This window comes from Haemaphysalis longicornis, unplaced genomic scaffold (genome assembly GCF_048455015.1).
Source record: "Haemaphysalis longicornis isolate Haplotype H1 unplaced genomic scaffold, Haemaphysalis longicornis Haplotype H1 scaffold_3, whole genome shotgun sequence".
Classification (NCBI taxonomy): Eukaryota; Metazoa; Arthropoda; class Arachnida; order Ixodida; family Ixodidae; genus Haemaphysalis; species Haemaphysalis longicornis.
In genome coordinates this window covers 1211357-1227768 of record NW_027526335.1, presented here as the reverse complement: position 1 = coordinate 1227768, position 16412 = coordinate 1211357, and the positions used below count along the sequence as shown (strand labels likewise).

General features: G+C 50.0%; 1 protein-coding gene across 3 annotated transcripts in view; it reads left to right on the top strand.

Annotated features, from left to right (window-relative positions):
- The window catches only part of LOC144173831 (sushi, von Willebrand factor type A, EGF and pentraxin domain-containing protein 1-like), a 226919-nt gene that overhangs the window by 65733 nt on the left and 144774 nt on the right, over positions 1–16412 (top strand). For all 3 annotated transcript variants that reach the window (XM_077702090.1, XM_077702089.1, XM_077702088.1), the window contains exons 9-10: positions 14974–15237; positions 15948–16045. In XM_077702090.1, the coding sequence (XP_077558216.1) occupies positions 14974–15237; positions 15948–16045 (362 nt within the window). The remainder of the gene's footprint in view (positions 1–14973; positions 15238–15947; positions 16046–16412) is intronic.

Sequence of the window (16412 nt, the reverse complement as noted above, 5' to 3'; positions counted from 1 at the left end):
TAGCGTGGGCTCGCAGCTAAATCGGTGTGACGACGGGCTCTCGATTTGTTGGTCTATTAGTTCCAGGTTCGATTCCCGGCGGTGCCAGTAAATTCTTTTATTTGTTCGTTGGAGTTTTCTGGTGACACCAACGGTCGCGAAGGAACCCTTGGGGGGTAGAGGTAAAAAACGTTGCTTTGAAACAAAATCGAAAGGGGCCATCGAACCCCCCCCCCCCCCTCTTGGAAAAGAAACTTATGGATACAATCCAGGCGATATGGCCGGATCAAGTGCATTCAGGGAAAGTTCCTATATTATGAGACCACAGTATACACTGACTCCGGGGTGTACAAAAGCACTAGGGCCCAATTGAGCTAGTTGACCACTCTGGCAATCTTTGTGGCTGCATGGCCCTCCAACATACAAGAACAAACAAGCGGGGGGGTGCAGGCGCCTACTTCCGATCTGGTGCCACAAAAAAGCAGGCATGGGTGCCTGCTCGCAAGCAAGCGCTCGGGCTGGTAGGGCCTCTTTGAAGCAATAAACGTTTGTAGTCGAGTGGTCCCGTTGAAAGGGAAGTATTCGGCTCATCACTCAAACTCCGCGCGCACTCAAAACACAAAAGAAACGGCAAAACTGTGCCCACAGGTTCAGGCATAGAAAAGGTTCGTACACAGCGATGACGTCGGCGGAAATTGGAGAAATTAGCCACGAAGTTGACCAGTGACAGCCGATCGGGCAGCCATGGCCTCAATGACGTCGCATAGGCCATGCCAGGGGCGCATAATAAGGAGAACCAAAGAGAGCGCGGTTGCTTTTTCCGCGTCTTTCACAGCGATTTGCGCGCTGACCGCTTCACGTGCACGTGTAATATTTGGCTCAGGTATTTCTGGCAGTGTAATCTAAACGTCGCGCAGGTTTACTTGCACTGCTCAAAGAGTGTTGCAGGTGCTACGAATGAGCCCTCCGCTGGGCTTTGTTTCAACGCTCCTCGGCTGTGCGGCGAAGCCCCCACTACGTGCGTTTTTCAAGCAGGCTATCCCTATCAGTGACTCACATTTGCCGCTGACAATTCAAGGAAGCTGTGGCAAGCCTGGATCTTTGGCGCCTATCTATCGGCGCGATCAAACTTCAGTGGCGTGCCGACGCAACAGGCCGAGACTTGCCCCAAGGACACGAAGGCCCAGCGTCCGCTGCGGATACCTCCTCCCTCCCCTCTCTCGGACTCAGCGTGCGCCGCTACTACCGACCCCTTAGGAACTCTGGAAAGTGTTGTGTATGTCTGTGCCGTTCGTATCGTGTGCACAATCTAGAGGGAACGCTTGTTTTGACCGTTAGCGCTTTGGGTATAAATAAGACCCCTCCAAGCGCTGTAGTTCATTCCTGTTTGAGTAGTGAATCAATGCTGTCACTTTGATCGAGTCCTGTACTGTAACCTCGCCCGTCGGGACATGGTTCTTCGGCTTCGGCTCATCTCTCGCTATGAAGTAAACAAGTTACGTTTTGCCTACGGCTTCTGGACTTCTTCACGGCTGCAACATTGGCTGGCCATTCGCTTCAAACCACGCTACCACACGTATGTCGGAGGCGACGGCGCTCGGCTCGGATCGGCCTTCCCGTACCCAACAATTGGTTGGCAGCGGTCGGATGGCAACTTCGTAACACCTGGAGCCAGCGGTGCGAGATCCAACACCATGGACGTAGAGGCGGCTTTGGACTTCGCAGAATTCACGGCGGTCAATGGTAAGTTCGGGACTTTTCTTCACTCAGTTTTACCAGGCTTCTGAGGATAGCTGGTAGGGCGTGTGTTTTTGCCGCGTGGGTTATTCGCGCAAAACATTTTTGGAGCAGTGGGAAAGCAGTACTCTAGACCGGCCATGAATTTGAAGGCGTTGAAAAAAAACGCAGTTGTTGGAGCTTGCAAAAGAGTTGCACTTGAATGTTTCGGACGCGCTGAGAAAGCCAGAGCTGATACAGGCTATACTCGCTATTGGGGCTGACGATGACGAGCTGTCTGAGTGCATTGAGATGATCAATGGCAGGGAGACCGCGAAACGTCAGGCTGCAGAGGCAGAGGCTGAGCGCCAGCGTGAGGAACGCGAGAGGCAGAAACAGGAACTAGAACAGGAGCTCGCGAGGCAGAAAAAGGAACACGAGGAGAAAAAGCGAGAACAGGAGCTCGAGAGGCAGAAACAGGAACAATAGGAGGAAAAGAAACGAGAGCATGAAAAACTCCTTCTCGAGCAGGAGGAAAGAAAGCGACAGCATGAGCTGGAAATGAAGCGTCTAGAGACCGAGCCATCTCGATCTAGGCGTGAGAGTGACAGCAGCGCGCTAAGCGTGCAGTCTGCGGCGACTGAGCGACCTACGTTGAGAATGAGTGACCTAATGCGACCATACAAAGTAGAAGAAGACATCGTTCTTTTTTTGGTCAACTTCGAGCGCACGTGCGAGAGGGCCCAGTTTAGCCGAAACTCATGTCCGCAAAAGCTGCTTACGCTTTTGCCAGGTAAGTCATCCGACGAGATGACCCGCTTGCCAAAGGAGTAGGCGGAGGACTACGAGAAATTCAAGTCGAACCTCCTGCGTAAGTCCAGACTGTCGGCAGAGGCGTTTCGCCATAAATTCCGTGAAGCCGAGAAAGCTAAAGGTGAGTCGTACTCGGAGTTCGCCTATGAGCTGAGGGCTAACATGGAAGAGTGGCTCAAAGAGGCAAAGGCTTTCGGAGAGCACGACAAGGTCGTTGAGTGCTTCGGTCTCGAGCAGTTTCACCGCCGTCTGCCAGAAAACCTGAGACTCTGGCTGCAAGATAGGCCAGGTGTAAATACTGTGGATAATGCAGCTCAGCTAGCCGACGAGTTCCTCGCACAACAAGGTGCGCAGGGGGCGAAAGACGGCCAAAAAGAGTTCAGGCCGAGGGCTGATAAGTCAGGGCCGAAAGGCAGAGCTCCCCAGGAAGACGGTGGAGCTAGGAAAGTCGCTTTCGTGGATAGTGAACCTGGCCGCGAAAACGAAAAGAGAGCAAACGTTGAGGAGCAGCGCAGAAAGAAAGCTTTTGAAGCGCGCAGACAGGTTGCGTGTTACAACTGCGGCGAGACGGGGCATTTCCCTGCGAGTTGCAAGAAGGGCAAACTCGTCTTTCAAGTACTAGATCAGAGTGACTATAGCAGGCAGTTTCTGGAGCCGTACGTACGTGAGCTCGTGGTCAACGGTAACCGTGCCGAGTTCTTCGCGACTCCGCGGCGACGGTAGACATGATCCACCCTTCGTACGTTGAACCGGATCAGCTGACGGGACAGACTGTTTGGAGGAAGCAGGCCGCAGCAGCACGAAACGTGCGCCTGCATATTGCTAAGGTCAGCTTCGGAAGTCCTTTTGGTGAACTTGTCACGCAGGTCGCAGTATCCCCACAACTTCTTCAGGAATACAGGCACCTAGTCTCGAACAGTTCGGATCAGCTGTTACGCGAAAAGGGGTACAATTACGAGAAACTACCCGCCGCGGTGGCTCAGTGGCTAAGGCGTTGCGCTGCTGAGCACGAGGTCGCGGGTTCGATTCCCGGCCGCGGCGACCGCTTTTCTGATGGAGGCGAAAAGCAAAAACGCCCGTGTGTACGAGATTTCGGCGCACGATAAAGATCCCCAGGTGGTCAAAATTAATCCGGAGCCCTCCACTACGGCGCGCCTCATCGCCTGCGTTGCGTCGGCGCGTTAAACCCCACAATCAATCAATCAATCAATTACGAGAAACTGCCGTGGAAAGAATCAGCTGGGATCGCTGAAAAGGGCTCAGGTAACGATAGTGTCGCCACCTCTGAGAGGAATGGAGAGAGAGAAATAAACGTTTAATAAAAACGAGCAGACTCAGACAGATAGCGAGGATGGGGCATTTCCGGAGGCTCACGAAAGAGGCCAGCGTAAGTACACTATTTGTAGAGTTACTGTATATGCTCCCTACGTATATGCTCCCGTAGGGAGCATATACAGGAACTCTATGTGTAAAGCCTCTACTGTAAGCGGAGATGTGTCAGCGCCGTCGTGTTCGGAGTGCTCAGGTTCACGGGAGGCCTTCAAAAGGGCTACCGACCCGAACGCGCGCAGTTCGCAGGCTAACGACGTTCCGCAGGAAAGCCCAAACGATCACGTTCGTTAGCGAAAGGAGGTAACACGAGTCCGCTGAAACGAAAGGTGTTTCTCCGGACGCGAGTTCAGAACCGAGCTACGCTGGGGCAGAGCCGGCAGTCGAGACACTGAACAATTTTTGTGGTGCAGCTAAGCTTGGCGGCGTCACAACTGAACGAGCCATTAGGGTTCCACCTACAACTAAGATACTCGATGTCGAGCCACGGCCAGCCGAGCTAGTAGCGATTCCGGTGTCGCCTGGGGTTGAGCCATCTGTGAGACCGGGCCGCCCGTACCTAGATTGGCCTTGACCGCCGGAAACGAGAGCGAAAACACCCTCTGGTGTTCGCTTACTGACAGTGTGGCAAAAAAGTGTGGCAAAAGCTCCTATGCGGGCCTGCCGAGTGGCAGCGGCGCACGCACGCTTTGCGCCGGGTCTCAGCGGACCTCGGAGAGGCCGAGAACGAAAGCGCACACCTTGTTCGATCGGTGGAAAATACAGCGGCGTCCTTCGCGCGCTCGAGACACGTCTCGGAAAAAGGCCGATGTCCTCTCTACCGGTCGCAGTCGCTTTCAGAGAGCGGGCGCACCTAAGGTGCAATTCAAAAGGGGGAAAGCTAAAGGCAATGACGAGAGCTCAAATCGCAGTTCTCAGCACGAGAAGTGGCCTCTAGACGCCTGACTTACTCAAATTCATTGTTTTTCTTGAAGCAGGCTTCGCCCTTTACAATTACATTTCTTTTTGTGTGGGACATTACCAATCAGGCGAAAGGCCACCTTTCGAATTTGTGTGCTTGGCTAAAGTACTGCTGGGCTAAAATATAACTAGTGTAATTAGTTAGTAGCGTATTTTATCGCAAATAAAAGCCTGGCAGAGCTTCAGTGTGGATTTGTCTTCGCACTTGCCCGCAATGCGGTTGTGTCTTCCTGTGTTGTTCGGTTGCTTGCCTGACCAAGCCAGAGACGTTCTTGGAGGGCCACTATTCGTCCAGTGACCGGCCCCGGTGAAGCTCCAGCACGGTGTCGTACAGCCCAGGCCTGGAGTCGAGCATCTGGCGAGCACTTCTCTCCGAAAGCTTCCCTCCGGACAACGGTTGAAGGCCCTTATCCATTGGGATCTCGGACCCCCGGCGGAGAAGCTGTTTTTAATGAGCCCGCCGCTGGGCTTTGTTTCAACACTCCTCGGCTGTGCGGCGAAGCCTCCACAACATGCGCCTTTCAAACAGGCCCTCCCTGTCAGTGACTCACATTTGCCCGCTGACAATTCAAGCAAGCTGTGACAAGCCTGGTTCTTTGGCGCCTATCTATCGGCGCGATCAAACTTCAGTGGCGTGCCGACGCAACAGGCCGAGACTTGCCCCAAGGACACGAAGGCCCAGCGTCCGCTGCGGATACCTCCTCCCTCCCCTCTCTCGGACTCAGCGTGCGCCGCTACTACCGACCCCTTAGGAACTCTGGAAAGTGTTGTGTGTTCTGTGCCGTTCGTATCGTGTGCACAATCTAGAGGGAACGCTTGTTTTGACCGTTAGCATTTTGGGTATAAATAAGACCCCTCCAAGCGCTGTAGTTCATTCCTCTTTGAGTAGTGAATCAATGCTGTCACTCTGATCGAGTCCTGTACTGTAACCTCGCCCGTCGGGGCATGGTTCTTCGGCTTCGGCTCATCTCTCGCTATGAAGTAAACAAGTTACGTTTTGCCTACGGCTTCTGGACTTCTTCACGGCTGCAACATTGGCTGGCCATTCGCTTCAAACCATGCTACCACACGTATGTCGGAGGCGACGGCGCTCGGCTCGGGTCGGCCTTCCCGTACCCAACACAGGGCCCCTTTAAAGGAGCCATGAAGAGAAAATACAAGTTTGGTTTATTCGAAAGACTGCCTCGTTAGAATCATACTGACACTACTTTTAGCGTAAACGTCGCTGAAATAAGCAACATAATTAGGAAAAAAGGGAGTGGCCATGCGACCCACTTGCTCATTTCCCGCAACAGAACCTATGATGTCATACCAGCCGCTCTCCGATTCGCGGAGGCCGCAAATGCAAACGCAAATTAGGCAGAGCCTATAAGCTTGCCGGACGGGCTATTCGCGCTTAAAGTTAGGCCACATTCTTTTTAAAGCAGTAAGAATGGTGGGACAAACAGTTGAAGTTACGAAAGCACACGTAAACATAGAATTACCGATGCGTACTGCTGTTGCTACTGCGCGCACTATGCTTGGTATAGCTGCACAGGGCTACGGGGCTTTGGGGTTGTCTCAGACGACACGGGCCGATTGACACAAGCAACGGTGTCTTACGTGACCATATTTGTGAAGCGGGCAATATTTTTTGACGAAACGATTATTTTCTCGCTGAACAAAAACAAGCCAGGTTTAAATAGGTCAAAAGCAAAAGGAAGAAAATGGCTTGCCACGGTATGGTGGCACCGGTGGCACCATCTAGTTCACTAACGGTAAACAAGGATTCCCAATCGGCTGCAGAGCGGTCGGTTTCTGTGATATCATTGCAGACCACAAAAACGCATGATTTAGCGGGAAAATCAAAATTTTAACTTAAATCAACCAATTTCTCAGTGAATAAAGCATCGTTTGCATTCGGACAAGCGCTTGGGGCACAATAAAACACGAAATCTTTTGTATAACACAAACTTGTATTTTGCCTTCATGGCTCCTTAAAAACTTACAAAGGACATTTTACTCTTTTCTGCAGGCAGAATACCAACGCGCTTCGGTGCATTATTCCCATCCACAATTGAAAAAGCTAAAACCATCACCTGGACACATCGTCCCAATGGTTTGGAGGAGAATGACGCATTGACCAAAAGGCACATCAATTCGCATACCTTGTGACAAGACTACCACACTGCCCTCCTCGAAAAACGTTAAGAACGAATCCTTACCCTCTGCCTAGCAACACGATATTTCCGCTTGGTACAACTAGTCTCAATGCCGAAGAATCACGAACTCTGTGGACGAAAAACCAACATAACTATCTGAAAATCTATGTGCGTTAAGGTGTTTTGCGGGAACATCTGACATTAACTCAAAGCGGTGCTAAATAGGAGAAACATCCACCCACTTGCACGCAACCTAGCATGTGCAAGGTTGTGGTTAGGGGAGAACCACTCAAACAAATAACATATTCCACTTCTTCGAGACTTGGGAGGCAGATTGAACCAGCTCGATCAGCACGATCTGGTTGAGGGGGCAAGCTGCTGCATCCGGCGCCGTAGACTCGGGCTCCACCTTTGAGCTCCCTGCCGTCTCTTTGCCCCATTTTCGTCAACCACAACTATTTCTTCCTGAACAAGATCTCTCTTTGAAAAAAGGAAGATTGTTCAGCCCGGCCTAGACATCACCGAATAAACATTTTGATACACTGACACTCACCCATCAATCGCTCAAACTGACCAACACCTGGCATTTCCAACATTTCACGCTCACATTTTAAGATTGATTGATTGTAAGGTTTAACGCGCCGACGTAGCGCAGGCGATGAGGCGCGCCGTAGTGGGGGCCTCCGGATTAATTTTGACCACGTGGGGATCTTTAACGTGCGCTCAAATCTCGTGCACACGGGCGTGTTTGCTTTTCGCCTTGGCCAGAAAAGCGGCCGCCGTGGCCGTAAATCGAACCCGCGACCTCGTGCTCAGCAGCGCAACGCCTTAGCCACTGAGCCACCGCGGCGGGTTCACATTTTAAGCCAGTAAAGCGCAGAGGGCCTCTGTCTCTCCTGGGACACGGTGATTAAAAACCCTGGTCGCTAGTCTCTCTTTTCGATGACCTGTAGCGCTGGGGAAGCATAGATCGGAAATGCACGAACTGCGCTCCGCGGGGGTGGAAGTGTCTCTGTTGCGCCTTGCATATCCAGGATCCAAACGTAGATCTTTGTGCAACTTTTTTTAGTTCATCGTGCAGTGGTGTCACTATAGGAACAAATATTGGAACAAAAACACGGGGGAAGCCAGCTGTCGTCGCGAAAGAATTTCGCTGACCGCGACACAAAGCGTTGCACCCGTTGCTAAAACATGGTTACAAACAACCGGCTGATACCGGTCACGACTGCGCAGGGTTACCAGACGCCGGTGGCAAATACCTTTTGTGGGCGAGTGCAACTTCTCGATCGGCAATGATGCTGTGGCAGCAGCGGCGATGCGTCGAGCGCTAGCTACGAAAAGTCCGTCCCGCTGTCAATCGGGATTGAAAGTGCCCATGTGACAGGAGGCACTTTTTCTACTCTCGATAGCTCTGCTATGACGCAGTGGTGTGCGGTAGAAAAACGAAAACAAACTAACTGTTCTATGAAACCGAATGCATCGTATACGCAGTAATCCCTCGTTATCTCGAAGTGTTAAATTCCAGTGAAATTTTTTTAGATAAGAGGAGTTTCGAGTTAAGCGAAATGCCGAAAATGTGTGGTCAGGTCACGGAAATAAGAGATGGTGCATGTAACAAAAGCTTCACTGCAACGAAAACATTTCGGAATAAAGGCAAAACAATTCGCAGGAAATGGTATTATTGTTGTGGAAGGAAAAAATGCTTACTGCTCGCCTGTTTCGCATTCGCATCTGGTCCCAGGAAAGCGTTCTCGTGCTGCTCAATGCATCGCGTCAATCGCTGGTCGCCACCGAAACATTCTACCTTGTTGCGAAACGGGCGCAGCATGTTTCTTGTTTCTGACGTTGTAGGCACTTTTAAACGCGGAGCGTTTCTTAGTCGCACCATGTCCCTCGACCGTCGGCGGCGGCGTCCACACGCTCACTGCACATGCGCGTCGCGGCGAGGCGCAGGCGCGCGTCTCTCCCCCGTACCCTTCTCGCTCTCAACAACAGGTGCAGCGTTGTTGTCCGTCCGCACCCCTCCCCTACACTATAAAAAAAAATAATAGTTATCGGCGCCTGGTTTCGATCCCACGACCCTGTGGGCGGAACGCGAGGTACATGGTGCTCTTCCCACTGCGCCACAAAACCGACACAGAATCAAAGGCTACGAACGCGCCTTATATCCTTGACTCATTCAAACTACGTCAAGAAGCTGCTGATACAACGCATTCACTACCACCAACTCCCCAAACACTAAACGTTAACGCAATACTAAACGTTAACGCAATAATAATTAATAGTAATAAGCAATAATAGTTAACACATTCACTACCACCCCACCACCACCCCCCAAACACTAACGTTAACGCAATACACCCACCCCCTACGCGACGCATTTACTCGAGTCCCCCCTCGTGGGGAGGTGGGCCCAATTTTTTTTACGCTCCTCGTCGTCGGCATGAACACCTGCGTCGGTGGCTGTAGACGACGCATTCCGGTGACGGATACATTGGCCTCGTACAGCGCGCACTCCGTGTCAGTTTGCCGTTCACGACCGCGTTCGGAGTGCAAGGAGAGCTAAGCGTTCGAACGGATACCTTATCAGCTGCTTGTAGCGGACTTTGCCTTCTGTCTTCTCCGTCGAAATTTCCAGATATCCGCGGTTCCCCTAAAAAAACGTTTCGAGATAAAGGGGGGCAAATACATAGGGCCTATGGTATGTAAATGCACAGCAAGAAAAAGTTTCGATTTAACCGATATTTCGAGACATCCGAGTTCGAGTTAACTATGGGTTTCTTTTTTTGCGAACAAGGGGTTTCTGTATTGCAGTTACCGTTGCCGCTGTGAATTCTGCGAATGGCTCTGTTGTTCGAGCGCTTTACTATGCTTCGAGCTGCATATTTTATTCGAAACTGTTGGGCGCCGGACATAAAAGTAAAATACGAAATACAATAACCAGCAATATTTACCCCTATTCTCTTAAACATGACACCCGACACAAACGAAAAATGAACAAATTACGGAGAACAAGCTTTCCTATTTCAGCCGACCGAAATATTAAAGAAAATTCAGGAAGTTTTAATTTTCAACGTTTCTGTTTCTGAAAAAAAAAATATTTCAAATGCAAGTTAAATAAATATTGCTCACTGACAATGTGTGTTTTCTGGAATAGCTTGTGCTCTTTCGGTGTGTTTATTTTCGTTTTGTTTATATTCATGTGTTTATTTTCATTTCAGATTGATGCGCACTCTTTTTTCTGTAGGGTGCTTTTTTTTTTCTTTTTCGCTTTTTTTTCTGTAGGGTGCATTTCTAAGTACGAGATATTCTTCCTCTGGGGCGCTATTCCAGAAGGCCCGAGATATCTCGGTCCCGAGTTTCCAACTGCTCGAGTTAATAAAGTAGTGATAGTGCAGAATCCGATAAACCTCAAGCGATACCGGCGCAATCGCGCGGAGCACGCTTGGCATTACCAGCGCGCCCACTTGAGGCCGCTCACGTTGAAAAAGTACAGCTTGCACGAATATCCGCGTGCAGCGCCGTCTAGAATCGAGTTTCAATATGCTCTTCGTTATGCAAAGTAACCTAGCTATTCCTTTTAAAACTCCGGCCTCGCCCCAGCCTTCTTTTAAAGCTCCGCCCTGTAAAGCGGCTCGGGGCGGCTCTGATTTTGTCGGTGTTCTGTTCTTCCATTGAAATGTGTTTGCTACGTGGTTTGAGGGTGGCTCCAGTGCAGCTCAGCGCAAGTCCAAAACAAGTAAGCGACGAAGTTCACTGTAGCGAAAGGAACGCACCCTTCTCCCGACTGTCAGACTGACTGGCTTTGTTTACGTGCGGACGGCGGCCATATATCAGACATCGCCCCTATTTAGCGTGTCATGAGTGTGTTGCGTGATTTTACGAGTGCGTTTTAGACGTTGAAGGTGTGTCATCTGTCGTCGATTGTGTTTTTGCTGTGTATGAATACTGCTGCCGTGGGAAAATCTTGTCGTCTTGGCCGCAACTATCGTCCGGACTACAGCGAGCACTTCGTTCGCGCCGAACCACCCCTGTGACTGTGGCAGCATTTGACTGACGGTGGCCTGGGGACGTCATTCCTTCGGTGTTTTCTGCTAAGCTTTGCTACCGGAGCATCTAATGCACGTGACTTAGTGGCTGCGACGCTACCCCATCGGCGATGTGGGCGCCATGGCAGCCACAGTTGGGTGGGGCTTCGGTCGCTACGCCGCGCCCACGAATGGGCTGGGTGTGTGTGATTGACACGAGAACTCGGAAGAAACTTGGGAGAGATATTGCGCGGCCGAGTTGAACTCGTGACGCTCGTTTTGGCGGCTGCTGCGGCGTGGATCATGGTTCACGGTCGCCGTTGCAGGCATATATCTATGCCGACAGAGTTTTTCCTTTAGCGGAGAAGGAATTTCAAGCCATTTTTCGACTCTCGAAAGCACTGTGCATTGGCTGTGCAGCCATCTGACACCGGACAGCCTTTGCGGCGACTTTGAGGCGGCTTTCGTTTCATAACTGCCGAGGAGCAAGTGTCGCGTGCGCTGCGGTTTTACGCGACGGACACCTTCCACGGAAACGTTGGTAGCGACCGCACCAGCGACCGCCCTCAATCGACAGTCAGCCGGTGTGGGCGCTATAGGATTACTGCAGACAAATTTTTCGCCTTTTTTAGGTGGTTAGCCGGACATGGCTTCCGCAGGTTCAACCATGAATTTATCCGTCTGCAGCCAGGCCGTACGCTTCAGTCGTGACCACGGTCACGACCGCTCGATGGAAAGAAGGTTTCCATTGGGTGGCCGTACGTACTTCCGTTATCGTCTGCTAGCAAAACTTTCCGACGTGGCGTTGCATGACCGCGCGCTTCATTTATCGTCAGCGCGGCAGACGGTTTTCTTGAGGCGTTTCGTGTCACATCATTCTTGCAAAAACTTTACTCGCAGGATAGTATATAATCAACGTCCTGTGTCTTTTATCGGAGGTGATCTTTACGCTTTCAACGGGTTTTGTCCAGCGTCTTTGTCGTCTGGCTGGAAGCGGATCATGAAAACCTTGTGAAGGGAAGATTGAGACCAAAAGAAACAGCGTGATGCCAGAAGAAAAGTGAAGGTATAGAGTCCATAAAAAAACCAACGACTGTGGAAAGCTTCGTCGAACAAGAGCTGTGAAGAGCAAAGTGAAATAAAGGAAACAAATTTGAAAAGCTGTGGTTGTTGCTATTCCTTTCTTCGTAGCACATGGCCAAATGGGTGACTTGACTTACCCGCAACTGAGAGCTTTGAGGAGCGAATGGGCTCCGTTTTGAAAATTCACAAAACTGTGAATTGGAAAATAAAAGTTGTGGAATAATGCGCGACACGTGAACGTGATGGCACATGAGAATGACAGGTGCACACAAGCTGCACAGAACCACGGTTATAGGGAGGCTGTGCTGTGTGCCAGCCTTCTTGCTGGCGAGTTCGCTACGAAATGAAAAAGAAGAAACTGTCACAAACGCGGTACAGGAGAAAAGAAGCCCGTGGAATGCCAAAATCATGCCCAAAGACAAAGAAATAAAAGCGACGAAAAATACGCAAGGGCAATATATCGATTAAGAATTGCCGCAAGTACAATTATCAGTTGCTAATAAGTATCGCAAGTACAATGTAGCAGTTGTTATTAAGAATCGCCAAGCTTTGGCCTTCAAAGCACGTAAGCAGGCTGAAGTGGTTCTGGGAAATTTCGTATCTGAAAGCGGACGGAGGGTTTCGATAGCACCGAGCAGCAAGTACTTTGAATGTGGCGCGTTTCCATCACTCGCTTTCTTTTTTCGCCAGTGGGCCTTAGTCACGTGATTGCATTGTCTGCCACCGACGGCAGAAATGGGCAGAAACCACTGCCTTAGGACAGCAAATTTCAAACAAAAGCTAATAAGAACGCCCAAAATAAAAAAAATAAATGAACTTTGTAGTGAAATACAGATTATTAAAATAAAAGCGCGATAAAGTAATGTAGTTGGATTTGCTTGCCCCTCCCCTAGCCACCGGCGCAGCAGGGGAACGAGAGACAGCAGTGAAAAACGCGCCACGCCTTAGTCGCGCCTCCTTGGGACGCGCTGCTCTGGACCGATTAAGTCAACTCAATAATCAGCAAATAGCAGGACTTGCATTTTAGGGGCGAAGCTCCTTAAGTCATGGGTCTGTCCATCCCTTGTGTCTCGTGGTACGTGACCGCCGCATGCTTTCGGAGATGTCGCAAAGTGGGCCGCGTTGCACGCGCAAGAACCGGCTGCAACCGGCAGCGCAAACTCGGCACCGGGAGCGCGAGCTTGTCTGTGTTCGCCAACGGAGGCGCGAGCGCACGTGCACTGCGAGGGGGAGATCACGCAAGAGATCACGCCACGAACGCAGGCAGTCGTTCTCGGAGATCGAACGAGACGCAAGGACCTTTGCTCGTTTCCTCTCGTCTTGTTCGGGCACAAGTTCGCCCTAAATAAAAGTTCTTTCTTTACCGTTGTGTCCGATCCTACGTGACAAATTGTGGTGGAGGTGCGGGGTAGTCCTCGATGGCGCGGGGTCTTTCACCAGGTCTGGACCTGGGAGCATTGACTCCGAAAATAAAAGTTGATTTGTACAATGTACGCACACAGTCTTACGTCTTTCTTAATGATGTAATGGGCGAACTTTCACGGGAGAGTTACGGTTACCGATGATCTTCCCCTCTCGAGCTTCGCCCCACTTATCATCATTCATTCCGTGGATATGGCGTGATTTTTTTAAATCGCTTGAACTATGCCTCGAAATATTATCATTACGTTACGTGGGCGTCGATAGAGCTCGTTGTTTCCGGAGTTTCACTCAATCTCGGGCCTTTTGGAATAGCACCCCTGGTTCTGATAGTAAAATGGTTATGTTCGAGTTGCCTACAATTTTTTCATACTTCCGTGATTTATTTTGAAAATATACTTGAGGGTGTTTATTTTTGTGTATTTGTGCGTATATGTAAAGTAGCCGACGGATTTTTCGGACCTGAACGAGAAATAGTCCGAAATAAAAAAAGCAGTCCGGAAAATCCGCGAGCCGCAAAAACGACGTTTATTTCATTTAAACAGGTCTGAAGAAGTCGCGAATGGTTTCTTTCCTTAAATTCCTCCTTCGTGTAAGAACGTCTGCTTGCATCGCTGCCAGTGTGACATTTTCCTCGTAAGCATCACAAGCTTTGTGATGGCACGCACTGTGCACAGGTGATGGGGTGGACCCCGTGAACCTCAAGCACCACAATGGCTACCCGTCAATTAAACGACAATCCCTATCGAATGCGAGGCTACAGATTCAAAATGGTGTGGTCCTGGAGTCACACCGTGGCTTTGTCGCAGAAACGTTTGTCCGAAAAATCGAAATTTTGGCTTTATTTTCCCGAAATATCCGTTCTTTAAATACATTACTCCTATGGGGCACCTGGCGGTTCCTCGGGAAAGTCCAGAATAGCCCGGCAAGCCCGAAGTTTTGTAGTCCGAATAGTGTATATGAATATGTACATGTACACAAATATTCATTATAGCTCTATTTATCGATTACTCAGATTATTTACTAAACTTTTGTGTTGTAATACTTTTTTTGCTCACCTCATTTGTCATACTCTCTTTCTAGCTGCTTTACCATTTTAAATTATCCTTTTGTTGGTAACAGCGATTGCTCTTTTTGATTGTATACTTAGACAGGTGTAGTGTGATATACATTCTGTGAAGTATTTGCTGACGTTTCAGTGCTGCTGGCACAGTATGCAGGGGGGGGGGGAGAGACCTTTAGCTGTCAGCCTGCCTGTGCCCTTAGTCGCAGTCTCCTCTCGCACAGACGAGAAATGTTTTTTTTTTTTTTTTTCAAAAATCAGATCAAACATACCACCTCTGTACTTCAGGTGCCATTTGTAGTAGTAGGTTTGGGATAGACGAAATCTTAAACGAAGCTTGGCAGAGCTTTAATCTAGTAACCTGGCTTGTGCTATGTTTTGTGGCTGATATCATGGCGTAAAAAACGTGAATTTTGGCTGACGCGAATTATTTTCGTTTCAGACGTTAAACCGCCCGCCATTGCGGAGTGTCCGAGAGACATGACATTTGACAACATGGCCGGCAGCCAACTTTCTGACTGGGTTGAGTGGCCCGAACCAAAGGCGACCGACAATGACGGACCTCCCACTGTGGAACTGGTCTCCCCTCCTGGAATCACAAAGCTTCCACACCAATTTCCAATAGGAGTACACGAGATCACGTACGTTGCTAAGGATCGCGAAGGCCTTTCGTCAGGACCATGCGTTTTCAAAGTTCACGTAAAAGGTAAGAAAACTGGTGTCTCAGTTTCTAATATAAATATGGGGCCCAAATAACGATGTTGGTTGAAAAGGCGCCTACCGAAACGCGGTCTCTTGCCGCCTCAGAATAATGTTTCTTCGCTTGTATTGGGAACGCCCTTTCAGCCGGGAACGTATTCGATCACCCGCCCATTCAGCGCCTCGTTTGCGTGCTTATGCTTACTCGCTGCCTTACTCGCTGCTGGTTAGCTCGCTGAAGAAGTTCCCGTTGGCGCTTCTGTTGAGTTGGGGGGGAAGAAGTTGCGGTGGCCCTGTACACCACCGCTCACCAGTATTGTGAACGAAGAACGCGAGGGGAGTTTGGGCCCGCAGCAAACTTGGAGGTCGCTCTGCGACCGCGCACCGGGGGCTCCGGCAGTGCACGGCCCGGCTTGGACCAGGCTGAGGACCTTGCACTTAGGCATGGTACCGTTTGACTAAGTGTCGTTTCAGGACCATGACCTGTTTCTATAACTTTTAAACCACATGTTAAACCTACCTATTTGAATGAACAGCTGACATTTCTCTGATTCTATACGGTATGGGATAGCACATTCCAAATTCTGCATCCCTAAATACCCTCAACCGTTCTTCTTTGAGCGCTGATTGAACGATATGCCGAAAGGATGCGGCTGAAAAAAGTGAAAACAGATACAGGTGGCACGTACTATTTAATAACGAATGATCGGCTTACAGATATCGAGAAACCAGCCATCGCGTACTGCCCAGAAGATATTGTCATCACGACTCACAGATCTAGTGAGATCGTAACGTGGAAGGAACCTATTTTTGTGGTAAGTACTTGGCAATGCTTTCTTATAATTGCTCATCTGGCCTTGCGATTGCATACGACAGAGTATATGTTCCGGCTGCTCACTCAAAGCTCAGAGGCACAGGACAGCAACCCTGTAAATCCGCAGAAAAGAATGCGGGTACCATATGTAGGAGGTGCATTGTGAAACGACACTTTTAACAGTAGTGCTGTTTGAATTCTTTGTTGAGCCTCACATAAACAGAAAAAAGCAAGACAATGCCGAGCGTGTGTCTCGTGAGAAGCGCCCAGCGTCGTCCAGGCTTGCGCCCCATGAGTGGCCCGCAAAAAGAGAAAAGACGTACCGAGTGCACGTGCCAGTGCGTATTTGAGATAGTTAGTTGAAGCTT